General features: G+C 37.1%; 1 protein-coding gene across 2 annotated transcripts in view; it reads left to right on the forward strand.

The window, feature by feature from the left end:
• Positions 1-203: 203 nt before the first annotated feature.
• Positions 204-23,541, forward strand: part of SMARCA5 (SWI/SNF related, matrix associated, actin dependent regulator of chromatin, subfamily a, member 5) — a 40,338-nt gene continuing 17,000 nt past the window's right edge. Inside the window, exons 1-11 of one of the 2 annotated variants that reach the window (XM_046656399.1) lie at positions 204-422; positions 580-825; positions 4,438-4,512; positions 9,477-9,643; positions 12,016-12,116; positions 13,864-13,964; positions 14,735-14,914; positions 17,038-17,193; positions 17,287-17,418; positions 18,874-18,942; positions 21,731-21,840. In XM_046656399.1, the coding sequence (XP_046512355.1) occupies positions 649-825; positions 4,438-4,512; positions 9,477-9,643; positions 12,016-12,116; positions 13,864-13,964; positions 14,735-14,914; positions 17,038-17,193; positions 17,287-17,418; positions 18,874-18,942; positions 21,731-21,840 (1,268 nt within the window). In that variant the 5' untranslated portion in view covers positions 204-422; positions 580-648. The other variant, XM_046656398.1, reaches the window with a different exon arrangement.

Here is a 23,541-nt window from a genome sequence, read left to right on the forward strand (position 1 = left end):
CTAAGGCTGCCCTCCGGTCACGCCAGGGAGTCGACGCACAGACTGACGTCTTCGAGCTCTTCCCCGAGGCCCCGCCCATTCATCGCCTTGGAGCCCGCTGGGGACCCCGGCGGGGGCGTGGTCGAGGGCGAGGAGTGGAGAATGCGCATGCGCACTCGGTACCCAGTCAATTAGCCAACTATCATTCTCGCGAGGGTTGAAAGTCGGTGGCGTAGGTAGTTGTCTGGGATGCTGGCGAGATAGACGCTATCTACCAGAGGAAGAAGCGGAGGAGGCGAAGCTAGTTCCTCGCCTCGGTCTCTCTTTCGCTTTCCTTTCCCCTTCCCCCAACCCTCCGCCCTCCGGTAATTTAGCCCGCCTTCCCTGACCTCAGTGACCCGGGTGGCCCCGCCCACTCTCGTCGACGTGATTCCCGCCGTGAGGTAAGCACCGGTCGAACCCCGAGCCCCGCGGAAGAGGAGGACGGCGTGAGGGGGAGGCTCCTGGGCTCGGCTGAGGCTCGTCGCGGAGCCGCGGCGCAGGGGGCGTTAGGGTGGTCCTCTCGGTCCTCTATCCGCTCATTGCGACGTCGCCACCCAGGCCTAGGCCTCCTCCTCATTCCTGCCGGGCCCGGCCTCTGGCAGCATCGGGTGACGCAGAGGGAACATCATGTCGTCCGCGGCCGAGCCTCCACCACCCCCGCCTCCCGAGAGCGCGCCTTCCAAGCCCGCAGCCTCGGCCGCCAGCGGCGGGAGCAACAGCAGCAACAAAGGCGGCCCCGAGGGCGTCGCGGCCCAGGCGGCCTCCTTTGCGGCCGGCGCCGGCCCCGCGGACTCCGAGATGGAGGTGAGGGCGGCTTGTGGCGTGGGGAGAGGGCGCCGTGGGGAGGAGGAGCTGGGTCCCTCGCCTGGATTTCAGTGATCGGACGCAGAGCTGTGATTAACCCGCTTGCACCCAAACTCGGCCTCAGACCTTTTGGATCCGAAGTGATGCTCTCACTCTTGCGCCCTTGTGCTTAACCTCCCCAAGCGGACTGGAGTGGATTTCTGCACTTCCCATTTACATTGTCTGTTTAGCGAATCTTGCCAAATCCTTGAACGGTCTTATTAAACAGATGTTTTTGATTACTGAGGCCAAGAGGGACTTAGCCGGGGTTTTTTTCTCTCTAGACTCCCATGATTCTCTCATCTCTGAATCTAGGTTTTAGTTTCCACTAAACTTGGGGGAAGGGCGAGGGAGTTGCCCCTTAGGAGTGAGAGAGAGAGACGGGCGGGGTGGGGAAGGCATTTAAAAGCAGCGCATCCGAGGTCTTGGGCCTCCTTTTCTTCGTCCGGGTCCTGGCGGGGGCGGTATCTGTTCTGGGCAGAAACAATGGTGAGAGCTGGATGGCCGAGTGCGCAGTGGGGATAAGCGGGGCGCAGCTGCTCCCGTGAAGGGAGAGGAGGCCCCTCCCAGGCACTGTTCCTTAGGGAGGGAAGCGACCAAGGCAGCAGCAGCTGTCTTGGACCCCCACTTCATTTAGGGGGGAGGGAATGGATGGATGGATGAATGAATTAGTGTGCCAAGGGCGGTTAGTTGGCTTTCAGTCCAGACCAATTCCTCTTTTTGGGCCTTGGCCTTTTTTTGAAAATTGGTACCGCTCGCTGCCGACCCTGCCTTCTGGCTGGGGTTGGCTGGGGAATGGTGACAGTCCTGCGGGGGTGGAAAGATTGGGGAGCTGCCAGGCGGGTCTCTTGGGTATGCTCCAAGGCTTTGCGATGTCTGGGAACAAAGTGATTGCTTGCTCCTTCCAAATTTCATTCTTGGCCTTCGATCTGTTTTGAGATATTTTATAGTCGCGGCCCAAAGATTTCTGGGATTTTTCCATCCTTGGATAGACGGAATGAAGGTAATACTGCTCTAAAAATGAACGTTAATGCAGAATTAACGCAATAAGGAAATGGAAGCGCAGGTTACCATTGAAATACTTGGTTCAGTAGTTTTACTTGGGCACCAAAGGTCTCATCTAGGTTGAAGTAACATTATATTAGTTTTTGAAAGAACTTGTAGTGTGAGGGTAGGTTTTAGTGAAGTAGGACATCTGATATTCTGTAATTTTCAGTGATTTGAAGTTTGTTCCATCTCTTATCTAGTGTTGCCTGTTTGTTCCCCTCAAGGTTCTAAATCGCTCTTTTGGATTACCAGGGCTCTTTAACTTGGTCCTACTCCATGGCTTAAGGGAGTTTCAAAATCTGTGACACTGAAAGCGATTGTGTGTAAAAGCACAATTGTCTGCAAAGTGATGTCCAGAGTTTTCATCAGCTTCTCAAAAGGATCTGTCATTTCAATTTTAGAATAATAATGAGTGTCGCACTGGACATGTTAAATATCGGAAAGCTGAGTAATTTAAAGCCTAAACCAAATATTTTGGCTTTCTGTTGGTGTATTTAAGTTAAAGTGGAATTAAAGTGTAAGTATGACTATTGATATGACAAGTATCAAATGAAGTCAGTGGTATTTTTAGTATTTACCAGATGAGGAAATTGAGTCTTCTGGTAAATAGAACCTGTAATAGAACCCAGATTTGGCTCCGAAACTGACCCTTTTCCCACGTCTTGCCTTGTCATATTCTTATATAAAAGAAATTTGACAATGTCATTTGTCAAAGAATGACTTAGTTATTTTTACCTTCTCAGAATAGGAGTATCAGTAATTTTTTTATCCATCTCTTTTCACTGACTAATTTTAGTTTTGATTTGTTTCTCTTCACATTACAGTGTGATTTTTCTTTTGGTCTTTTAAAATAAATGTGACTTAAGTCTACTTTTTTTTTTTACTTAACTGAATTCAGAAATCATTGAGTAAAATCAACAGTAAAAACTAGGTTTGAGCATACGTACATGATGTATCTGACACTGCTTCATGGTTTAAAAAAATATTTTAAAATGCCTTTTTCTTTTTGAAAGTAGAGTTTAAGGTGAATTTTTCCAAAATCAGAAAATAACTAAAATCTTGCATTCATCATTTTTTCCTTCACAAAGCTGACCTTCCCAGAAGTATTCAGTTAATTTTTCCTTTTTGCTTGGTGCTCATACGTCAGGGGAGCATCTCATTTTTTGTTTATTAGGATCTTTTTGGCAGTGTGGATGGAGCCTGTCTTCGTTCATTCTCATCTCTCACTACTGACTAGACTGATGGATAGGCATTCTGTATGCCGGTAATCATATGACCTCAAGAGTCCTGGAATCCAAATCTTTCTTTTTCCCAACTATGGAAGGAATGATGATAACTGCTGGAAAGCACATTTTATTTCTTTAGAGGGTATTTGACCTTTCATGGTCTTCTAATAGGCTAGGTAGGTAGCTTTGTCATTTTTACTTATGGAGACCAGAGATTTGTGATGAATTTAAGCTTCCACAGGTGCCTAAAGTTCTTAACAATGAAGTTAGACTTGAATTTAGGTTCTTTGACCTCTTATTTCTAGTATTATACCAGCCGCCACCCCAACTTTTTAATCACAGATAGCTTTATTAAAGTATATATTGTCAAACATAGATTTGTACATCATTAGTGAAAATTACACTTTACCAGCTGTTCTTTTGTTGTTTTTTAATGGATGAGTGGAACTTTGCATTGTAGAAGTTGTTGCTGTTTTTTTGTTATTTGTGGCATTTTGAATGTCAGGGTGAATAAATTTGCAAGGGTAGCACATTTATTGCCAATTGCAGAATCAGACTAGTTAAAGAGTATTCAGTTTAGGCTACATGATAAATTGTTTGTAATATTCCAGAAAATGGAAATCAGGGTGACTAATAATGCTGCTTTTCATGTTTACTTTTGTGTAATAGCATAGTAAGCACTGCAATTAAAAAAATTTTTTTTTTTTTGAGAAAGATTAGCCGTGAGTTAACTACTTCCAATCCTCCTCTTTTTGCTGAGGAAGACTGGCCCTGAGCTAACATCCATGCCCATCTTCCTCTACTTTATACGTGGGGCGCCTACCATAGCATGGCTGTTGCCAAGCGGTTCCATGTCTGCACCCAGGATCCAAACCAGTGAACCCCGGGCTGCCGAGAAGTGGACCCTGCGAACTTAACTGTGCCACCGGGCAGGCCCCAGCACTGCAATTTTATGATTAAAAGGGAACATATTTTCTTCACATTTTATGCAGTTTAGTTTCATAATTTTTATTGATTAAAAAAAGAGATTTGTTGAAAGTAGTGAGGATGATGTAGATAATAATCTTGTGTTTTAATCTTGGCAGTAGCTGTGGAGTTTACATATGTGGGTTAAATAGATTGTTATCATGTTACTGAATTTCTTCAAGGTTTTCTATCAGGTTAGATGACAGACATTTAAGTATCTAGGAAGTTTGGGACAGGAGTGTATTGCTTAGAAGGTGTTTTGGGCAGAAATCAGTCTGATAATGGTGTATTGACTTCTCTTGAAGAACAATCTGTGATTTTTCCCTTTTACCAGGAAGTCTTTGATGATGCGTCTCCTGGAAAGCAAAAAGAAATCCAAGAACCAGATCCTACTTATGAAGAAAAAATGGTATGTTCTAGGTATATGAATACTGTCTATGCTAACTTTTTGTTGAGTGATTAAATGTACCAAACTTCTACATTTAATTTTTGTAATTGAGGCACAGATATCCAGTTGAAATATGTGTAACATGGGTTACTGTAACTTTTGTATCTTGTTTGCCTATCTGTGTAAAGCAAATAGAAGTAGCATTACATGAATTCACATAACATTATGTAAATATATGGCTTATGTTAACACCCCTTTTATTTTAAGGTTATTATTGGTAGTGAGGTGAGTTAAAGACCAGAGAAGTAGTTATTTAAGATGTGTTTATTATGCATCTGTCTAGCGATGTACTCTGCTGGTTGCGAAGAGAATAATACATACTCCTTGCCCACAGCGTTAGAATATGGATGGGAACTTTACAAAAGAGAACATGATGTTATACAGGAATCCTTAAAGACCCAGCTCACGTTTCATATCTTAGAAGACTTTTTTTTTAACCATGACTTAACCAATACCTACAAAGAGCTTTAAATTTAAATTCAGATTCAGTAATAATAATGACTAACAATGAATGCTTCCTGTGTACCAGGCCCTGTTCTCAGTGCTTTATATGGATTGAACTCATTTACTTGTATTGAAATCTTAAAAAGTTAAAACAGCGTATATTAAATAATAACACCCACTACACAACACAGCATAACATATAGAATGCTTCTTAAGAGTAGGAAGAGTGTCTTTTTTTTTTTTTTTGAGGAAGATTAGCCCTGAGCTTACTGCTGCCAATCCTCTTTTTGCTGAGGAAGACCGGCCCTGAGCTAACACCCATGCCCATCTTCCTCTACTTTGTATATGGAACGCCTACCACAGTATGGCTTGCCAAGCGGTGCCATGTCCGCACCTGGGATCCGAACTGGCGAACCCTGGGCTGCCGAAGCGGAACGTGTGAACTTAACCGCTGTGCCACCGGGCGGGCCCCAGGAACAGTGTCTTAAACTTCCTGTCTTTAGCACCCAGAACAATATCTGGCACATAGTAAGATTTTAACAAGTATTGTTTGAAATTTACTTTCTTCTTGTCCTTTGACTTTCTCTTCAAGATCAGTAAATATTTTGAATCTCTTAAATAGCTTTAAAATCCTAAAAATATATGATGTGTATTTTATGTACACGCATACATGTATACACATGTAATATGCATAATTCATATGACCATGTAAAATGGATATTATATATGATTTCTGTTAATTTTATATATGTGTATATATCTGTCCCATCTCCTTTCTTTGCTGTCAAACTTACTTAAACAAAAAGGTAAATTTTCCAAGTCTCTTTTTCTCATTCATTCCTTTAACCCTTCACAGTTTATATTCTGTCATTAACACCGTACTAGTGAATCTAATTGCCAGTCTGTGCCTTCATTTGAGTTTCATTCTCCTTGACTCACTTGTGTTTGACATTGTTAACCACTCCTCAAAATTTTTGCTTGCCTTGAGAGACTTTTTTTCCCTTGATGATACCGTATTTACTTGACTGTCTCTTTATCTGTTTTCATTACATTTCTTCTTGGATAGCTTGATCCTTATCATTGGTTTTCATCTGCCATCCTTAAACTGAACACTTGTGAATATTTATCTCTAGCCCGGATGCCTCCAACCATTGTATTTTCATTTGCTTGTTGGACATTTAAGTCCCTTTGGTACCTCACACTTGGGAATATCCAAAACTCTACTCCACTCTACTTAGTGTTGTCTCAATGATTGAAAGTTCTTCTTAATATATACCTTAAGCTGTCCATAACAATGCCTGATAATTTTAATAGTCTTGCAACCTCATAAATAGTTCTCTTATCTTTTCCCTGTCAACTTAGTTTAGCGTTCTTCTATTGCATGGATTATTTTGTTGCCTTCTTCATTTGCTTCCTTTCTTATGATCCGGCCTTTTGCAGATCTCGTCATGTTTTTGCAAAGTATATTTATGACACAAATCTGATTATATCGTGGAGATTTTCAGTGGTTTGTTTTTTTCCCCCCCGAGGAAGATTAGCCCTGAGCTCACTACTGCCAGTCCTCTTATTTTTCTGCTGAGGAAGCCTGGTCCTGAGCTAACATCCGTGCCCATCTTCCTCTGCTTTATATGTGGGATGCCTACCACAGCATGGTGTGCCAAGCAGTGCCATGTCCGCACCTGGGATCTGAACTGGTGAACCCCGGGCTGCTGAGAAGCAGAACGTGCGAAGTTAACCGCTGTGCCACTGGGCTGGCCCCTCAGTGCGTCTTTATAATGCTTTTCATCTTTATGGTGGCCTTTATTGTAAATCTTTTCTCATTTCTTCCAAGTTTTTCATTCTCCTAGTTTCATTTCCGTTTTCAACATCATGCTCTTGACTAACAGTTTTCTTGTAAGCAAGCTCCCTTATCATCTGCTAGTTCCTAACCACTGGTAAGTCTTGAAATCTGCTCTTCATTTTTGAAGCCAGGACCTGAATTTTATTTGAGAAAACTAAATAATAGTACTGATTGGTACCAGAATAAATTTATGGTTTTTTCTCTCTTGGGCTTTCAGTATTTTGCTCAACAATCCCATTTAGCCATTCTAAAACTTTACCACTCTGTTTAAGCTTTCCACTCCATTTCTGTCACACCCTCATTTTTAGTCTTCCTCCACAAAGAATTGTAGGCCTATCTTCAGTTTATTTCCTCTGTATTTCCAAATATGTATGTCCTCTACTGTTGTGTGTCATTTTTTCCTGTCTCAGAGAAAGGGGCTTATCCAAGGCTATTGATTTTAATCTTCCATTTAATTTTATGATCCATTTCTTTCAGCTTCCTGATCTTAATCTATTGTTTCTCTGTTTTAGGATCTGTTAGTTTTTCTCCTTTTCTCTCTTTTCTTTAAGATCTCAAGTCATTTTAATTTTAACCTTCTTATTCTCTCAAGCAACAAGGTCTTTGCTGGTTTCCCCCCCAGTCTTCGCCACAATTCTGCTGAAAGCTTCTTCTGTAAATATTGTTCTGAACTCCTTGGTTCTTTGTAACTGGTTTGTAACCCTACCACTACTTGAATGAATAGGTAGTGGGAGAGAATTTTGAAATCATTGACTGTTGTGTAGAAGCCTGGTGAATTTATACTTAATTCTTTAAGACAGTAGTTCTCAAACTTGACCATGTAGAAGATAACAAGAATCTTGGATATTTTTGATCTGAAGAGTCATAAACCATATTTTGAAAAAATACTTTAAGATATCTAGAGCCATTAAAGGTTTTTGAACATTAGAGAAATGTGATAAGACCTAAGAATTGTGGGGGGCTTCCCCCTTCTCTGCTGAAACATCACTTCTGTTAGGATTTTCCTTATCCTAGTGGTTAAAATTTCAGTGCCATTCCCACTTCTCATCTCCCTTTACCCTGCTTTATTTTACTTCTGAGCATTTATCACCTGCTGACAGTCTTATGTAATTTACCTATTAGGTTTATTTTCAATATTGGACTGTAATGAAAACTTCATGAAGAACCGAAGTGCGTTTTCTGGTAGACACAGAAAAGTGTTTCTTCAGTTGAACAGCTATTTTAGAAGATAATGTTGATTTGAAATGTTTTGAGAGAAGTGAAGAATGCTTAGTGATTTGAATAGTGTAGAATAGCTCTTACCTTAAAATGTCTAGGCTCTGGCATATTTGAGTTTATTTCTAGAGCTTATTTATATTGATTCCAAACAAAATAACAATAATTGAGTAATCTTTTTTCAGCCCCAACATCTTCTAGTTCCATATTCTTGGCTCTTCTTTTATTATATATGAATTAAGAAATGCGATTGTGCAAAATACACACAGATATTTTTATCTCAGTTCAGTACTGTGTAATATTCAAAACCAAACTGAAGCTTGTCATCTATAGGACATTACTAGGGAGGAGCAGGTTGACAGCCTGTTGGTAATTGTACAGATTGGGCTACTTTGATGACTGTCATTTGTGACCCAGTGAAACGCTATCACCACGTGCCTTCCTGAGAGCAAATTGGTCTTCAGTTTTTATGTTGGTGTGATTTTAGAGTTATATGTTCCTTTAAAAAACACGTAGCTTTTACAACATTGTGATGTTTGGATACCTCTGGTGTTTGCTTTACTAAGTAAAATGCATTTTTGTAATTCATTCTAAAGCTGGCATTTTAAACATTTCTAGGCAAAGATGTTGAGTAACTGGTTTCTCTGTTTATTGAGTTCTTGTCTTCTTGTTTCTCCTTTTTAAACCAAGCTATGTTAGTGTGTCTGTAAAAAGACTGTTTCCTAAAGGCTTCAGATTTTATTTATTTTTTTGAAAAACTTGATTTCAAAGATCTTAAGTTTTTTGTTCAAATTCTTCCGTTCTCTTGGTGTGATAATAGGGAACATTCAAAGCAGCAGATGTTAGATATGAAAGGAAGAAATAGCTTTAAGAACTGCATTGGTTAATGAATAGTTCATAAACTTAATAGATTTTTTTTAAGCCTGATAGCTTTTTAAAATTTGGCACATCCTAACTGATGAATGACCAATGCATTTTCCCACTACTGAATAAATTCACTTGTATTGCACAATGTCCTTTAATTTTTTATTTGCTATTTTTTGATCAGCTATATTGAGGTAAAATTGACACACGACTGTTTTAAATTTGTAATTCACTGATTTGGGCAGATAAATGCAGTCGTTTAACCACCTTACAATCATGATGTAGAGCAGTTCTATTATCCCCAAAAAGTTTGCTCCTGCCCTCATTCCTTTACCACTTCAGATCTGCTTTCCGTCATTAGTTAAAATTTCATATAAATGGAATCATACAGTATGTGGCCTTTTATGTTTGGCTTCTGTCACTTAGTATAATGCTCTGAAACTCATGTTTTATATATCAATAGTTTGTTTTTACTGCTGAATTCATTGTATGAAGGCATGTTGAAACTTTGATTTCCGAAAGTGTGTTAATATTCTAATAAAATGTCTTAAATTTTTTGCAGCAAACTGATCGAGCAAATAGGTTTGAGTATTTATTAAAGCAGACAGAGCTGTTTGCACATTTCATTCAGCCTGCTGCTCAGAAGACTCCAACCTCACCTTTGAAAATGAAACCAGGGCGCCCACGAATAAAAAAGGATGAAAAACAGAACTTGCTGTCAGTTGGCGAGTGAGTAATCACTTGTATTTAGTAGTTAAACCATATTTGTTTTTGCTAGTTTTCATTAGAAGCATAAAATCACTTCATTGAAAAAGTTGTTTTAGTGCTGTTAATTTATTTGGCCCCAGTTGTTTTGGCAGGACATAGCCATGCCTGTGTAAGTAAATAAAAATAATGCATTATGGCTTATTTTTTATCGCATTGTATAATTTATGGATTGTGACAACCACATGGTGTAGGCAATTTGGATGTTACCCATTCCTCGGGGAGGAAGCAAAAGCAGAGGTTAAGTTACCTGTTTAACATCACGTAGAGGTAACTAGAATAATCCACGCTTGAATTTAGATCTGATTTTGAGGTATGCTCTAGTCTTCTAAACCACATACATGCATTGAGGGTATTGCATTTATATGAAGTCTGTGCTGGTGTGAGGAATGTTGTGATTATGCCATAGCAGTTTGTTTACGATTTTTATTACGGAGTTGCCTTTATTAAATTGAGGTATCAAGTTGTATGCCACCTTTAAGTTTTTGTTCAAAATATGTAACATAACTCTTACATGTTGAATTTATAAATTCTTTTTAAAAACTTTTTTGCTGGTTGGATAATTAAGATGTTTAATTAGTATTAATTAATACATTTAGGGCAATCTCAGCTCCTTCTGTAATTCCCAAAGTGAAAAATGAAATGTGATCAGAAATTAAAATATGCAGTTATCTAAAAGAGGAAATTACAAACTGATATCAATAATGTTAAATTTACTACAGTTTACAGAAGCATGGAAGTATGAGCTCTATCTCGAAGGGATTATCATCAAACATGAGCATATAATACTTTAATTTTATTTGAAGTATTCTATTCATCCAGTATATCTTACTCTTTCTCCATTGTGTCACCAAAGTGCTTTTGTTTTAATACTTATGAAACTTTATAAGAGAGAACTTTGTACTTCATGTGTATTTAAATTGTTCAGACTTGAAAAGTTTGTAGCTGTTTAAATAGCATCACTCATGCTCTGGAAATGGATATTGTTATGGGGTACTCAATATGAAGTCATGAAAAGAAATACTGCTGAGGTCCTATAAGATAAAGATATTCTGTAGTAAATATATAAATTGTTGTTCAACTTGATCTTATTAGTATTGGGGGAAAGGAATCTTGGTTAACAGATTTCTTCTCTGCTCTTCCAACCATCTTAGTGGAAAGTTAGCTTCTGCAAAGTAATGAGGGTGATGGTACTGTCCTTGGGTGTGAGGACATACATACTTTTTTTCCTTCTATCAGCCACAATTATATTCAGTGATGCCTCAGTTTGAAGTAAAGCACATTCCAGCCTGTATCTTCAGTTTTATGACCATAATGATCAACCATCTTGATAATATATTGTGAAGGAGATTTTATTAAAAAACAAAAACAAAGTTCACTCCTAGTTATGGAGAATAAATTGGGGTTGGGGTAGATCTTTGCACTAAGTTTTATAGGGTTAGAATGCAGAAAAGTATAAGAACACTTACGCTAAGACATTCTACTTAGAAGCATATAAAACAAACAAGAAGATCCTTGCGTATTTATTGCCTTGGCCTGAATTTCTGAGGAATGCTCTCTCTGGGAAAGGTGATTATCCTCTTCCACCAAGCATGTAGTTTTGGTAGAAATCAAGCAATAAATTAGATTTAGAGGTCACGAGTGTCATAATCTACTGTTGTTTTCTAATTTAAATGAAAATATTGGTTCAAAGTATAAAGGTATAAAACTGGAAGCTCCAGAATTGGGGAGTAAGTAGTTTTACTCACCTGAGTCCTTTAGAGATTAAGAAATCTGGCAATATTACTAACTTCAGAAAATTAGTTTTTAAGGGGATGTATTTCACTCTTGTGATGTAGAATCTGGGCATGTGTATTTAAAGAGCTTTGAGTAACTGATGAATCTCTGGTTAAGAGTCCGTTGCTTAAGCCCTAAGTCTCTTCTACATATTCTCCAGCTTTGGGTGAAAGTTGTAGTTTTTAAAGTGTGATTTCTGAAACTAATTTTTTTTCCTAACAAAAATACTTAAAAGGGTGATGTAAAAATACAAATTATGAGATTTTTCTGACAGTATATTTCCTTGAAGTTAGATTATCTCATTTAAGTTTATCAAGTTCTGGTTAACCTAATGTATTACTCTATTTTAACAATCATTGTATGTTTTAGAAAACCCGTTTCAGGTATGTATTTAGTAATAATTTCTACTGTTCACTTTTTTAATCTTAATTCAGATGTTTGTTAAAAAATTACTATTGTAGAGTCTTGGTCAGCCAGTTGACTAGTAAGTGGAAATAGTAGCTGGTAGTTAAAATTAAAGCCAAAACTCAAGTCAGTTGGTTTTATTTGAAACTTGACAGCTACCGGCACCGTAGAACAGAACAAGAGGAGGATGAAGAACTATTAACAGAAAGCTCCAAAGCAACCAATGTTTGCACTCGATTTGAAGACTCTCCATCATGTATGTTACATTTATTTAATTACTTGATTTTTTTAAAAATCCCTTTTCTAGACATCCTTTGGTTAATGTTTTGGATGTCGTGGCTATAATTTATGAAGGAAATTTTCAGGAATCTTTGGAAATTTATTGACTGTGAAATATACTTCTGATTTTTTTTGATGGAAATGATAGTATACTAGTATGATAGTGGTGTTGTATTTCAAAGGGACCTAAAATGTGAGTGTGTTTGTTGGGTTTTTTAAATATGATTTTTTAAGTTTTGTGCTCAGAAAGATTCACCCTGAGCTAACATCTGCTGCCAGTCTTCCTCTTTTTTTGTTTGTATGTGAGCCACTGCCACAGCATGGCCACTGACAGACAGCGTGTAGGTCTGTGCCCAGGAACTGAACCCAGGCTGCCAAAGCATAGTGCACCAAACTTAACCACCAGGCCATAGGGGCTGGCCCTACTAGTGTGTTTGTTGTTGCCCAAATGTATATGTAAAACTAGGGATGGTTTTTGCCTTATTGTTTACTGCAACTATAAAAACTAGTGTGTAAAAAAAAAAAAGGCACTTCATGAAGACTTGTTTCTTATCTCCTGATTTTGTATTAATTTATTTTTATTTTTTTTCTGAAATATATTTATTACTAATGGTTGTCTGAAAGAAAACATGGTTAACCAGGTTTAAGTTTTACTTATATATAATCTTGATTGTCTGGTGGCACATTTGTCTTTACTGAAGCCTAGCATTTTTTTCCCAACCTTTTTCTGTCTCACTTGATGACTAGTTTGTGTGATCATGGTGGTTGCGAACAAAAAAAAAAATTATAAAGGTCAATATAGGACGTACAATTTGGATTTGTTATTTAATTATCTGTAATCTTTAACTCTTAGCAAATTGAACTTCAGGCAAGACAGGATCTGGTTAGAATTTCAGCAGTGTGTTTAAAGTGTGTACCTTCAGATTTTTTTTGGCTACAGAGTACCCAGTTTCCATTTCTTTTCTTGAAGCTACAGGCCAGAGTCAGATGTATGGTAGGAAGGGAAGAGGAAATTTAAATTATTTGGGTTCTCTCTTTTCCACATTCCTATAGTGTAGCTAGTTTTCCCAGCATTGATTAACTTTTCATCTTAAAGCAATGTTTTTGAAAAGGGGGTAGGGTACAGAATGTACATATTTAAAAAAAAATCTGGTGATTGTAATGCATATACTTAGTAATTATTCTCAGGTGGGAAATATGTAGTAACCTCTGAAAGAGATGTTGTCTCTCTTTATAGGACCTATTGGAAGAGTAACTTACATGGGTAAAGGAAAATACAATCTTTTTATTTCCCTTTGTGAGGAAGAAAACAAAATCCCCAGAGAGCCTCTGTTTGGGTCATGATAGAAGGTGAAAACACTTGGTTAGAAACACTTGTGATAACATTAAAAGGGAATAAAGAGGCTAAAGAGTGTCTAGGACCAGTAGATGGGTAACATAGGAACTGAGTGACTGGGGTGGTACTCTGATGCCCATAGTCATGTTTCCTGCCCTTGGCTATTATCTTCCGTATGTATTTCCTCCTTCTCCCCTCTAGACCACAGCAGCTATCTCTGCTGACTTAGAACTTGCAAAATTCTCATTCTTAAAACCTAGTAAGAAAGTAAAGTCAGAGTAAATACATGTGGGCCCAAGTGAAACTCACTCTCAGTAGCAGATGAAAGGGATTGCCTCCCTGTATTTCTTGTCTTTAAAATGTGCATTGTTTTTTCTTTTGTTTTTAGATGTAAAATGGGGTAAACTGAGAGATTATCAGGTCCGAGGATTAAATTGGCTTATTTCTTTGTATGAGAATGGCATCAATGGTATCCTTGCAGATGAAATGGTATGTGTTTGGTAGTTTTTTAGAAAACCATATTTTAATGTAAAATATTTTATACCATTACATTTATAGAAGTTAAGATAGTATAACAAAGTTTTTGTCGATTACAGTCTAGAACTGTTGGCAAACTAACTGTCTGTCAAACTGGTAAAAGCAGCTTGCTTTAGTTGCATAAGCGGCATCTATACTTCAATTGTGAGGAATTATCATCCATGAAAGTGTAATAATTTTAAAAATAATACATTTTGAGAAGCATACTTTTGGTTGACTTTTGTAATATAATGATTTGGCCATTTCCCCCCAGCTCTATAAAACACAGAGCGATCAATTGAATGTCTCATTTATTATTAGTATTTTCTTCAGGGTGGCAGCTTGTATAGTTATGTCTCATGAAACATTTTATCTCTTGTTTAGTACTTACTAATTATGTAGTGATGTTTAAGAAAGTTTCCATATAGCTATAGTGTTAAGCACTTAACTAGCTTGGAGAAAGTATGGAGTCAAAAGAAATGGGTCTCAGTTCTAGCTCTGCTGGGTAACCTTGGGAAAGTCACTTAAACTTCTGGACCTTATGGGGATGGTAATAGTACTTCCGTCATAGACTTGTGACTTAAATAGTGTAACACTCACACTTGGCACATATCAATTTCTTGCCATTATAGCTATTATAAACACATAGCTTTTCTTTCAGATATTCCTATATATGTCAGAAAGTATAAATATGGAAGTCTGTTTTTTGTGTGTGTTTTATTGCTTTGTGATTATTCTTTCAGGGCCTGGGAAAGACTCTTCAAACAATTTCTCTTCTTGGGTACATGAAACACTATAGAAACATTCCTGGTCCCCATATGGTTTTGGTTCCTAAGTCTACATTACACAACTGGATGAGTGAATTCAAGAGATGGGTACCAACACTTAGATCTGTTTGTTTGATAGGAGATAAAGAACAAAGAGTAAGTTTCTCATATTTTATTAGATTTTTGATATTAAAAGAATTTACATTTAGGTTACAGGGAGGGGGAACAGTTGGAGGAAGGATAAAAGAGGAGTCCAACAATAAACTTGGTCTTCATAAATATTAGGAATTTACAAATGTAATTTTGTCTTGGTGGTTAACTATTGTATTAAGGAAAAGAAGTTGTAGACTGTAGAAAGCTATAAGAAATCTGTGGAAAACTCTAAAGAATATAGTTTGGTTCTCCTGCTTTTTGGGAGTGGTTGTATAAAATCAAAGGCTGTGTTCTCATTCTAGAAGCATTTTCTTGGTTTTTTTCTTTTCCTGAGGAAGATTTGCCCTGAACTAACATCTGTCACCACCACTCCTGTTTTTTTGCTTGAGGAACGTTAGCCCTGAGCTAACATCCATGCCAGTGTTCCTCTATTTTGTATGTGGGTCACCGCCACAGCATGGCTGATGAGTGGTGTAGGTCCGCACCCATGAACCTGGGCTGCTAAACTGGAGGATGCCAAATTTAACCAGTAGGCCATGGGGCTGGCCCTGCATTTTCTTGTTTTTAAAAGAAGTCTTTTTTCTTTTTTCCCCTTGAGGAAGATTAGCCCTGAGCTAACTACTGCCAATCCTCCTCTTTTTGCTGAGGAAGACGGGCCCTGAGTTAACATCCCTGCCCATCTTCCTCTACTTTACACGTGGGACGCCTGGCACAGCATGGCTTTTGCCAAGTGGTGCCATGTCCGCACCCGGGATCCGAACCGGTGAACCCTGGGCAGCTGAGAAGCGGAACGTGCAAATTTAACCGCTGTGCTACTGGGCCGGCCCCTAAAAGAAGTCTTGAGTGACAGGTGCTTGGAAATTTGAGGAGTCATATTTTTAGATTGATGGTAATAGTGATAAAAGAGTAGTTTTTGAAGATGGACTGAGTGAATTATAGTAATTGGTGAGTTGGTATGATATCTATGGAAATAAGTTAAAATGTTGATCAATTGACCCATCTGTTTTGGAAGAAGAAATGGAGATAATGACACTATTAAGAATATAAAGTTCAGGTTTAAAAAATTCACTCATACTAGATTGAAAGACTATGTACTTAATTTTGCTTTCCCTTCATTTGGCTATCAGTAATGATTTTAGATTTCTTTTCTCCCTTTATAGATACTTTGGGTATTTTAAGTCCCCAAATTGCTTTTTATGTTTTGGAGCCGAATTATTTAATCACTTTTTGCTTTAGTCCCTCACCCTGTAAAATGAGAATAACAATAGCAACATCTTAATAGATCTATAAAGATGAAAGGAATGAAAGTGCTCACTGCAAACTATCCTTCAGTTCTCTATCTTTATGTCAGAAACCCCCTCTCCTTTGCCTAAACTTGTTGCCTAAGAATTTTAGCACTTAGTGGAATTGAAGAAAGAAGATGTTTTAAGGAGTTAGTCTGTTGAATTTTGCACTGATAATTTTGTCAATTATTTTTTGCTAAATGGCTCTGACACTTAATGATTATGAAGTTATTTTGGGCTTTTTATAGATGCTTGCATACTGTAGATAACTCTATCCCTTTTTAATAGTCCCACCCCTTTTACATCCCATAGTGTCCCCCTTATCTCTGATTTCACTTTTAGAGGTTTCAGTTAACCCGAGGTCAACCACCGTCTCGAAGCATATGACCCTCCTTCTGACTTATCGTCAGAAGGTCAGTAGTAGCCTAAAGCTACATCACAATCAATGCCTATGTCATTCACCTCACTTCATCTCACCACATAGGCATTTTGTCATCTTTTATCATAACAAAAAAGGTGTATAGAGTGTTAGAATAAGATATTTTGAGAGAGACCACGTTCACATAACTTTTATTACAGTATATTATTGTAATTGTTCTATTTTATTATTATTGTTGTTAATCTTACTGTGCCTAATTTATAAACTTGGTCATAGATATTTATGTATAGGAAAACACTTAGTATATATAGGATTCAGTACTATCTGTGGTTTCAGGCATCCATTGGTAGTCTTGGTATGTATCCCCTGCAATTAAGGGGGGACTACTGCTTTAGATCACTTGTCGTCAGTAAATTTAATATGTAGTTTATTTCTGCATGAGGTAATTTTTTTTTCTTTTACAGGCTGCTTTTGTCAGAGATGTTTTGTTACCAGGAGAGTGGGATGTTTGTGTAACATCTTATGAAATGCTTATTAAAGAGAAGTCTGTTTTCAAAAAATTTAATTGGAGGTACTTAGTCATAGATGAAGCTCACAGGATCAAAAACGAAAAATCCAAGGTAATTTGTTATTTAGATGTGAAAATCATTTGTGCCTTCCTTTAGAATTTGGTCAATATACAGAATATTCTAATGATGAATTTGGTCTTTCAGTTGTCAGAAATAGTGAGGGAATTCAAGACTACAAATCGACTATTGTTAACTGGAACACCTCTTCAAAACAACTTGCATGAGCTCTGGTCACTTCTTAATTTTTTGTTGCCAGATGTCTTTAATTCAGCTGATGTAAGTATTTCTTATTGTTTTCTGGTTGGAATAATAATAGCGTTTTTGTTTCATGCTGTGTATTTTTGTAATAGAGTTGGCCTACTTTTCAGTACTGCTTGAGGTAATCATTAGTTTTTCATGCTTTTAGGTAGTTAGCCTGGTGTAACCTACTGTGTTTTTTATGCATCCCGAGAGTTTACTTTTGTGGCTTTTGATTTCAATCTCATTTTATAAATCATTGTTTTCTCTCTGGAATGTCATAGATTCACATTCCTATTTCGTAATCATGTTGGCCTGACATCGTGTCAGTGGCTCTCGGTGGACTGCCCATGTTCTTAGGGTACTGCTCAGGGTATTCTCCAGCTGAATTTATGTACTTCGCATTCCCTGTGTTTGAAGTCCCCAAGATGGCCTTCAATTTTCGTGAAATCTGTCTAGCCACTTTTTTTATGGTCTAACAAACATAGAACCCAGTCTTTACCCTTAATAGATTATTTGCAGTGTTAGAAATGGTTAATTAGCTATTTGAGCTATTCATTGTACGTAGGAATATAATATATGAATATTAGTAACTTTAGTTTCTTGCTGGACCAGGGTTCACTTTTGAATCTTTGTTCCCATGTCTGGGGGCGGGGGGCCGGGTAAGGTAGAGTGTGTGTGGTTTTGAAGAGCTCTACATGATAAGTAGATTTATTTAGATAAGTTCTAAAAAGATGTTTATTTTGGTTTGTTGTGTTAAGGATCATTTTGAAAGAAAAGAGAAATTTGTGTTCTTGAAAGATAGTCAGTCAGTCTTAGAAAGCTACTTTAGTTCTGCGTTTATGTATTTTGATGTTTTTGTTTCTGAGATAATTTCTTTTTCTTACTGCATTGTCACTTCATTTGTTTAATCATCTCTATTAAAGTTTTGTTTTAGTTAACACAGTGAATTCTAAGATCATGTTTACTAACAATGCAAGTATATAATAAATATGCTCAAGAGATAAGGATAGGGAACTATCCTTATGCACATCCTAGCTAAATGCTGGTAATCTCAATTTCACTTTTAGTTAAGTCCAATTAAAATTGACACGGCTCTGGAAACTTTGTATTTGAGTAGCCTGAGTGGCCTAGAGGACGAATTGCAAAGTGATTTTAATCGTTAAGCGTTTCTGAAACTGAGGAAGGATTTCTTCAAGAATATTAATTTTATAATTCTATAAAACTCAATTTCCAACTATTTTCTTTTCACTCTGAAACTTGTTACCTTGACGTTTTTGGGAAAAGTGTTTGGGGAGTAGTATGATTCTCAAGCTTGTTCTAAAATTAGTTGTTAACGACACACACGAAAAATAGGGGACTGAACTAAATGAGTTTTGCAGTTCACAACTCAAATATTAAACTAACTCTAGAAATCGTTATCATATCTAGCATAACGGTATTTGTAGTTAATATTATCTCTCGTTTTAATATGTTTTTTATTTGTTAATCTAGGACTTTGATTCCTGGTTTGATACAAATAATTGCCTTGGGGATCAAAAGCTAGTTGAGAGGCTTCATATGGTAAGTAGTTTGGAATAGGGTTAAAGCATTTCTAATGGGAAAAATGATAGAGATTTAAATTAGTGGATTATTTTTCTGTTAAAAAAGCATAGTGGCTTTAGAATCAGATCTGTTTGAATCCTGCTACTTAACTGTGTAATCTTATAATGGCGGTAGGGGGTGATTTACGGTGGTTTTAGTGTTAGGACCTCTGATGGAATCCTAAATTAATGAAGGAATAAAGTTATCCCGTAGGGTTAAAAAAAGAACAATAGGGGAAATAAGAGCTGCATAAGGACTAGTATAGATGAGTATTCAAAGCTTAGTTCCATTCATAGTCCATAGAAGAATCTAGCAGATTCAGTTCTGAAAGGCTAAAGGTTCATCTGTTCTTAAATCCAGTGACTAAGCAACTGCTAGTAGTGCATTGTGAGCAGAGTTGATATGTTTTTGCTATGATGTATAGCTTTGTTCCTTTCTGTGAAGATTCGCAAGTGAAAGTTGGTTGGTAGAGAAATTTCTCTTAACAGATGGCCAGGTTAAGATACCCTGGCCAGCAGGATAAAGCCAGACCTTAGAAGCATGGCATATAAGGCCTTTCATGACCTAACTCAGGGTTTCTCAACTTCTATTGACTTTTCCATCTGGATACTTTTGAGGAGGACAGGGAAGGTGTTTTTCCTATTTAACAGCATCCCTGACATTCTACCCACTAGGGGCCAGTGGTATGTCCCCGTTTGTGACGACCAAAAATATTTCCCAGCATTACAGATGTTCCTCTGGGAGGCCAAATTGCCCTCCTCTCCAAAAATTTAGCCTAACATTCTCCAACTTCTGTTTTACCTCTTATATCAACCTCTAATTTGTTACAATTGCAGACCCCACTGTCAATTTTCTATAAACACTGTGCTAATTCTAATTTGTTTTTTCTTGGTTAGCTTTTCTGCCGCATCTAGTATCTCCTGTCCTGTACTCTTTTCTGATACTTAGTCCAACACTCACTGGTGACGTTACTTTCTCCACTAAATGTCCAGGCTGAGGCCAGCCTAAAGACTCTGTGTATCCCTTCTTTAATAATCCTGGCATTCTAATACTAGAGGACTTTGCACAGGGTATTGAAATGATTAATTTATGAGTGTTTTTCCTGCTGCGTTGTAAACACAAAGTCAGGAAACATGTCTTATATCTGTCCTTGTATCTCTAGCACAGTGCTTGGCTCATAGCGGATATTTGAACAGAGGCAAAATAATAAGTTTGTGAAATTTCAAATATTGTAAAGTACTTTAAAATTCTTATATACTGAAATTTTGTTAAAACTTTGAAGGTAACAATCTCCTAGACAATTTTGTTTCAATTTAGTGGCATTTGAGCATATAAGCACTCAATTTAGATTTACTTATTTGAATGATTTTGGAGGGTATATGTAGACTTCCTTTTAATAAATAGATACACGTAGGTAAAGCAAACTAAAACAACTCACATGACAGAATTCGCCAGTTTTGGCATCTGTTTATTTTGTTCAGAGAGTAGTATGAAGGTACTTAGCAAATCAGGGAGAAGAGATCTGGTAGCTACCTTCCTATACTCTGTCTTGAAATTCCCACTGCAGCTCCTGTTGTGTAATTAAAGAGGATATTCAGAATCAGCATGGGTGTATTTAGGAATGAGAATTCTTTCTTGATGTATCAGTTATCTATTGTTGGCGACCCTCCTACCACCCCCTCAACCCCCCCTCAAAAACCTTAATAGTGTATATTTTAATAATTTCCAGAATGTATGGGTCGACTGAGTGATTTCTTTGCTAGTTTTACCTGGATTCATACAGCTGCATTTATCTGGATGGTTCTGAAAGAGGCCCAGTGGGGCTGAAGCTCTTCACTCACGTGTCTGGCAGTTGGTGCTGGCTGCCAGTTAGGGCTGTACTAGCTTCCTTACATGATGATACTAGAGAAATGTTGCTCATTGTTTTTCTCAGGAACTTTTGATTTGTTTTGTGATGATCATATTTTTATAGCTCGTATAAATAGAACAAAGGAAGATACAAATAAAGGCTTATCTTTAGTGTTATAGATATTTTACGATTTATTTTATGAAAATGAACTACATATAACATGGGTACGTCTCAGAAACATACTGTTGAATAAAAAACTAGAGATACATGGGCGTATACTGTATGAGTCTATGTATAGGAAGTTAAAAATAACAGGTAAAACTAATTTATGATCTTAAAAAGTAAGACTATTGCTTACCCTTGGGAAGGAAAAGGGGAATAGTGACTGGGAAGGTTATGAGAAGGATTTCTAGGGGTGTTGTATTTATCTAGGTAATGGGTACATGAGTATGGCTACTTGATTAAAATTTATTGAACTGTATACTCATGATTTGTATACATATGGTCTATTTTCTTAAGAAAAAGATAGTAAATTTAAAAACTGTAACTTAAAAACGTGTTAATGTGGACCCAGCCGTTTCTTAAGTAATGTTAGATAATCTACGTGCATGTAACTAGTTTTAAACCTGGAAGGCAGTGAATGTTAAGAACATCTTTAAAATTTACTAATATTTGTAGTATTTTACGAGAGTATAGCAAGTATATACTCATTATATGTATTGAATAAATAATGATCTAGTATTATTATCCTTCAGAAACTCAGTAATATAATAAATTTGAAAGGGAGAAGTCCTAAAAATCACTTGGTATTCAAGCAGGTAAATTTCTTTCTTATGTATTTAATGGACAGTTTTGAGATCCTGAAATAATACCTACTTTAGAGATAAGGTTATCTTCATTTCTTTCTGCTCTTTTAAGGTTTTGCGTCCATTCCTCCTTCGTCGAATTAAAGCTGATGTTGAAAAGAGTTTGCCTCCAAAGAAGGAAGTAAAAATCTATGTGGGTCTCAGCAAAATGCAAAGGGAATGGTAAGTGTTCTGAGACGTTTTTGAAATCGCTGTTGATTCTTCGCTCCTTTCATTTGTGGTTTGTTTTCCTAATTTCAAGTGTCTTCAAGGAATTCCTGTTTGCTGGGTTGAACTCAGCCTGAAGAGTTTTCTGGTCATAAAACGTAGGACTTGGTAATGAAATTTATGATACAACATTTGAAATTATTAGATGACAGAATCAGGATAGGAGGTTTATGAATCCAAAAATTAAACTTGGCATTTAATTAAACAGGGATACGTATAAAGCCCTCTACTTGGGTTTTTAAAAAAGAAGTTGTGGTGGCATAGCCACGAGACATATGGTTAACTTGGTGCTTCATAAATACTGAATCATGGATTAGTGTTGGTCTCTGATGTAATTGGAGATTGTTTATAGAGAGAGTAGAAAACTTACGTTCTTTCTTTTACCCCATAAAGCTACATTTATTTAATTTAAAAGACTCCATTCTGAGTTTTATTTTAGGCAGGATGAAATGTCCTTTTGTGAAATTATGGTGATGATATATCATAGCTGTTTTTAAACTCCTATGTAGAGGGAAATAGAAAAGTTGAAAACCTTTTAAGTTTCTTTTATCTTTTTCATTTTTCTTTTTTTAAGTTCTATGGATTATGAAATCCAAAAGGCTAGAAACTACTGATTTAGTATTAAATTTTTTTTTTTGTAGATAGCTCAACATGAATCAACAATGTAAAGTGGCTGCAGAAAAAGATTGTTACCTTAGCATATATTAATATAAATGTAGTGTTCAAAGGAGGGAAATAAATAGCCACCCTATTCCTTACTGATTACACCACTTCTCAAGTATATTTGATTCCATACTTAATATGGATAAGTATTTGCAAGGGCTTGGTGTTGGTAAAAGGACAGAAAGAATACAATGTAAAGAAATAGGCATGTATCTGGAAATAGAGGACCACTGTAGAAGATAGGCCATCCTAAATGTCCTTAAAACTTTTGAAAGACTTTTAATAGGCTTCTTTTGTATGGCTCTAAAATAGAGAACTCAGATGTGAGTCACTGCTAAGGGAAGACAAATATTTTTAGTTGCACATATTGGTGAACTTTATATCAGTCAGACTTGTGGTGGAGAGGTCTGCTTTGACTAATATTTTGTGCCCTATAATTGGAGTTGTTAAACATAGATTCCTTACGTTATTTAAGTTATTTTGTTCAGAGGATTCAAGGTCATAAAACTTTGGTATTTGGACAGGTTAGTCTTTCCTGCAGGATAATGTCTAAGTTCTTAGTCTACATGCAAGGCTTTTTACACAGGTCAGCCTTAGCCTATGGCTGTAGCTTCACTGCCCTCATATCTTCCCCTACCCCCATGTACTTTTACTTATAGTTAAATCACATTGTATTCATCTTAATTGTCATCGTCATGCCTTACCCTCTTATGATTCTTCCTCCCTTTTTGGATCTTAATGTTCTTACCCACATGGTACACTAGCTACAGTGAATGGTTGTTGGATAGTGGCACTCTTCTGTTGGATAAAAGACTGTAAATTAAAATTGTGTTTAAAACTTACGTTCCAAGTTTTGCTTAATTACTTAAAAATGGTTGTATCGATATTGCTTTGTTTGAATTCATCCCAGGGAGATGATTTTGTACTGTTTTGAGCCTCAAGGCCCAAAGCATAACTGTGAATATTAGAACACTGAGGGCAATAAAGAGAGAA

The sequence above is a fragment of the Equus quagga genome, chromosome 3 (assembly GCF_021613505.1).
Source record: "Equus quagga isolate Etosha38 chromosome 3, UCLA_HA_Equagga_1.0, whole genome shotgun sequence".
NCBI lineage: Eukaryota > Metazoa > Chordata > Mammalia > Perissodactyla > Equidae > Equus > Equus quagga.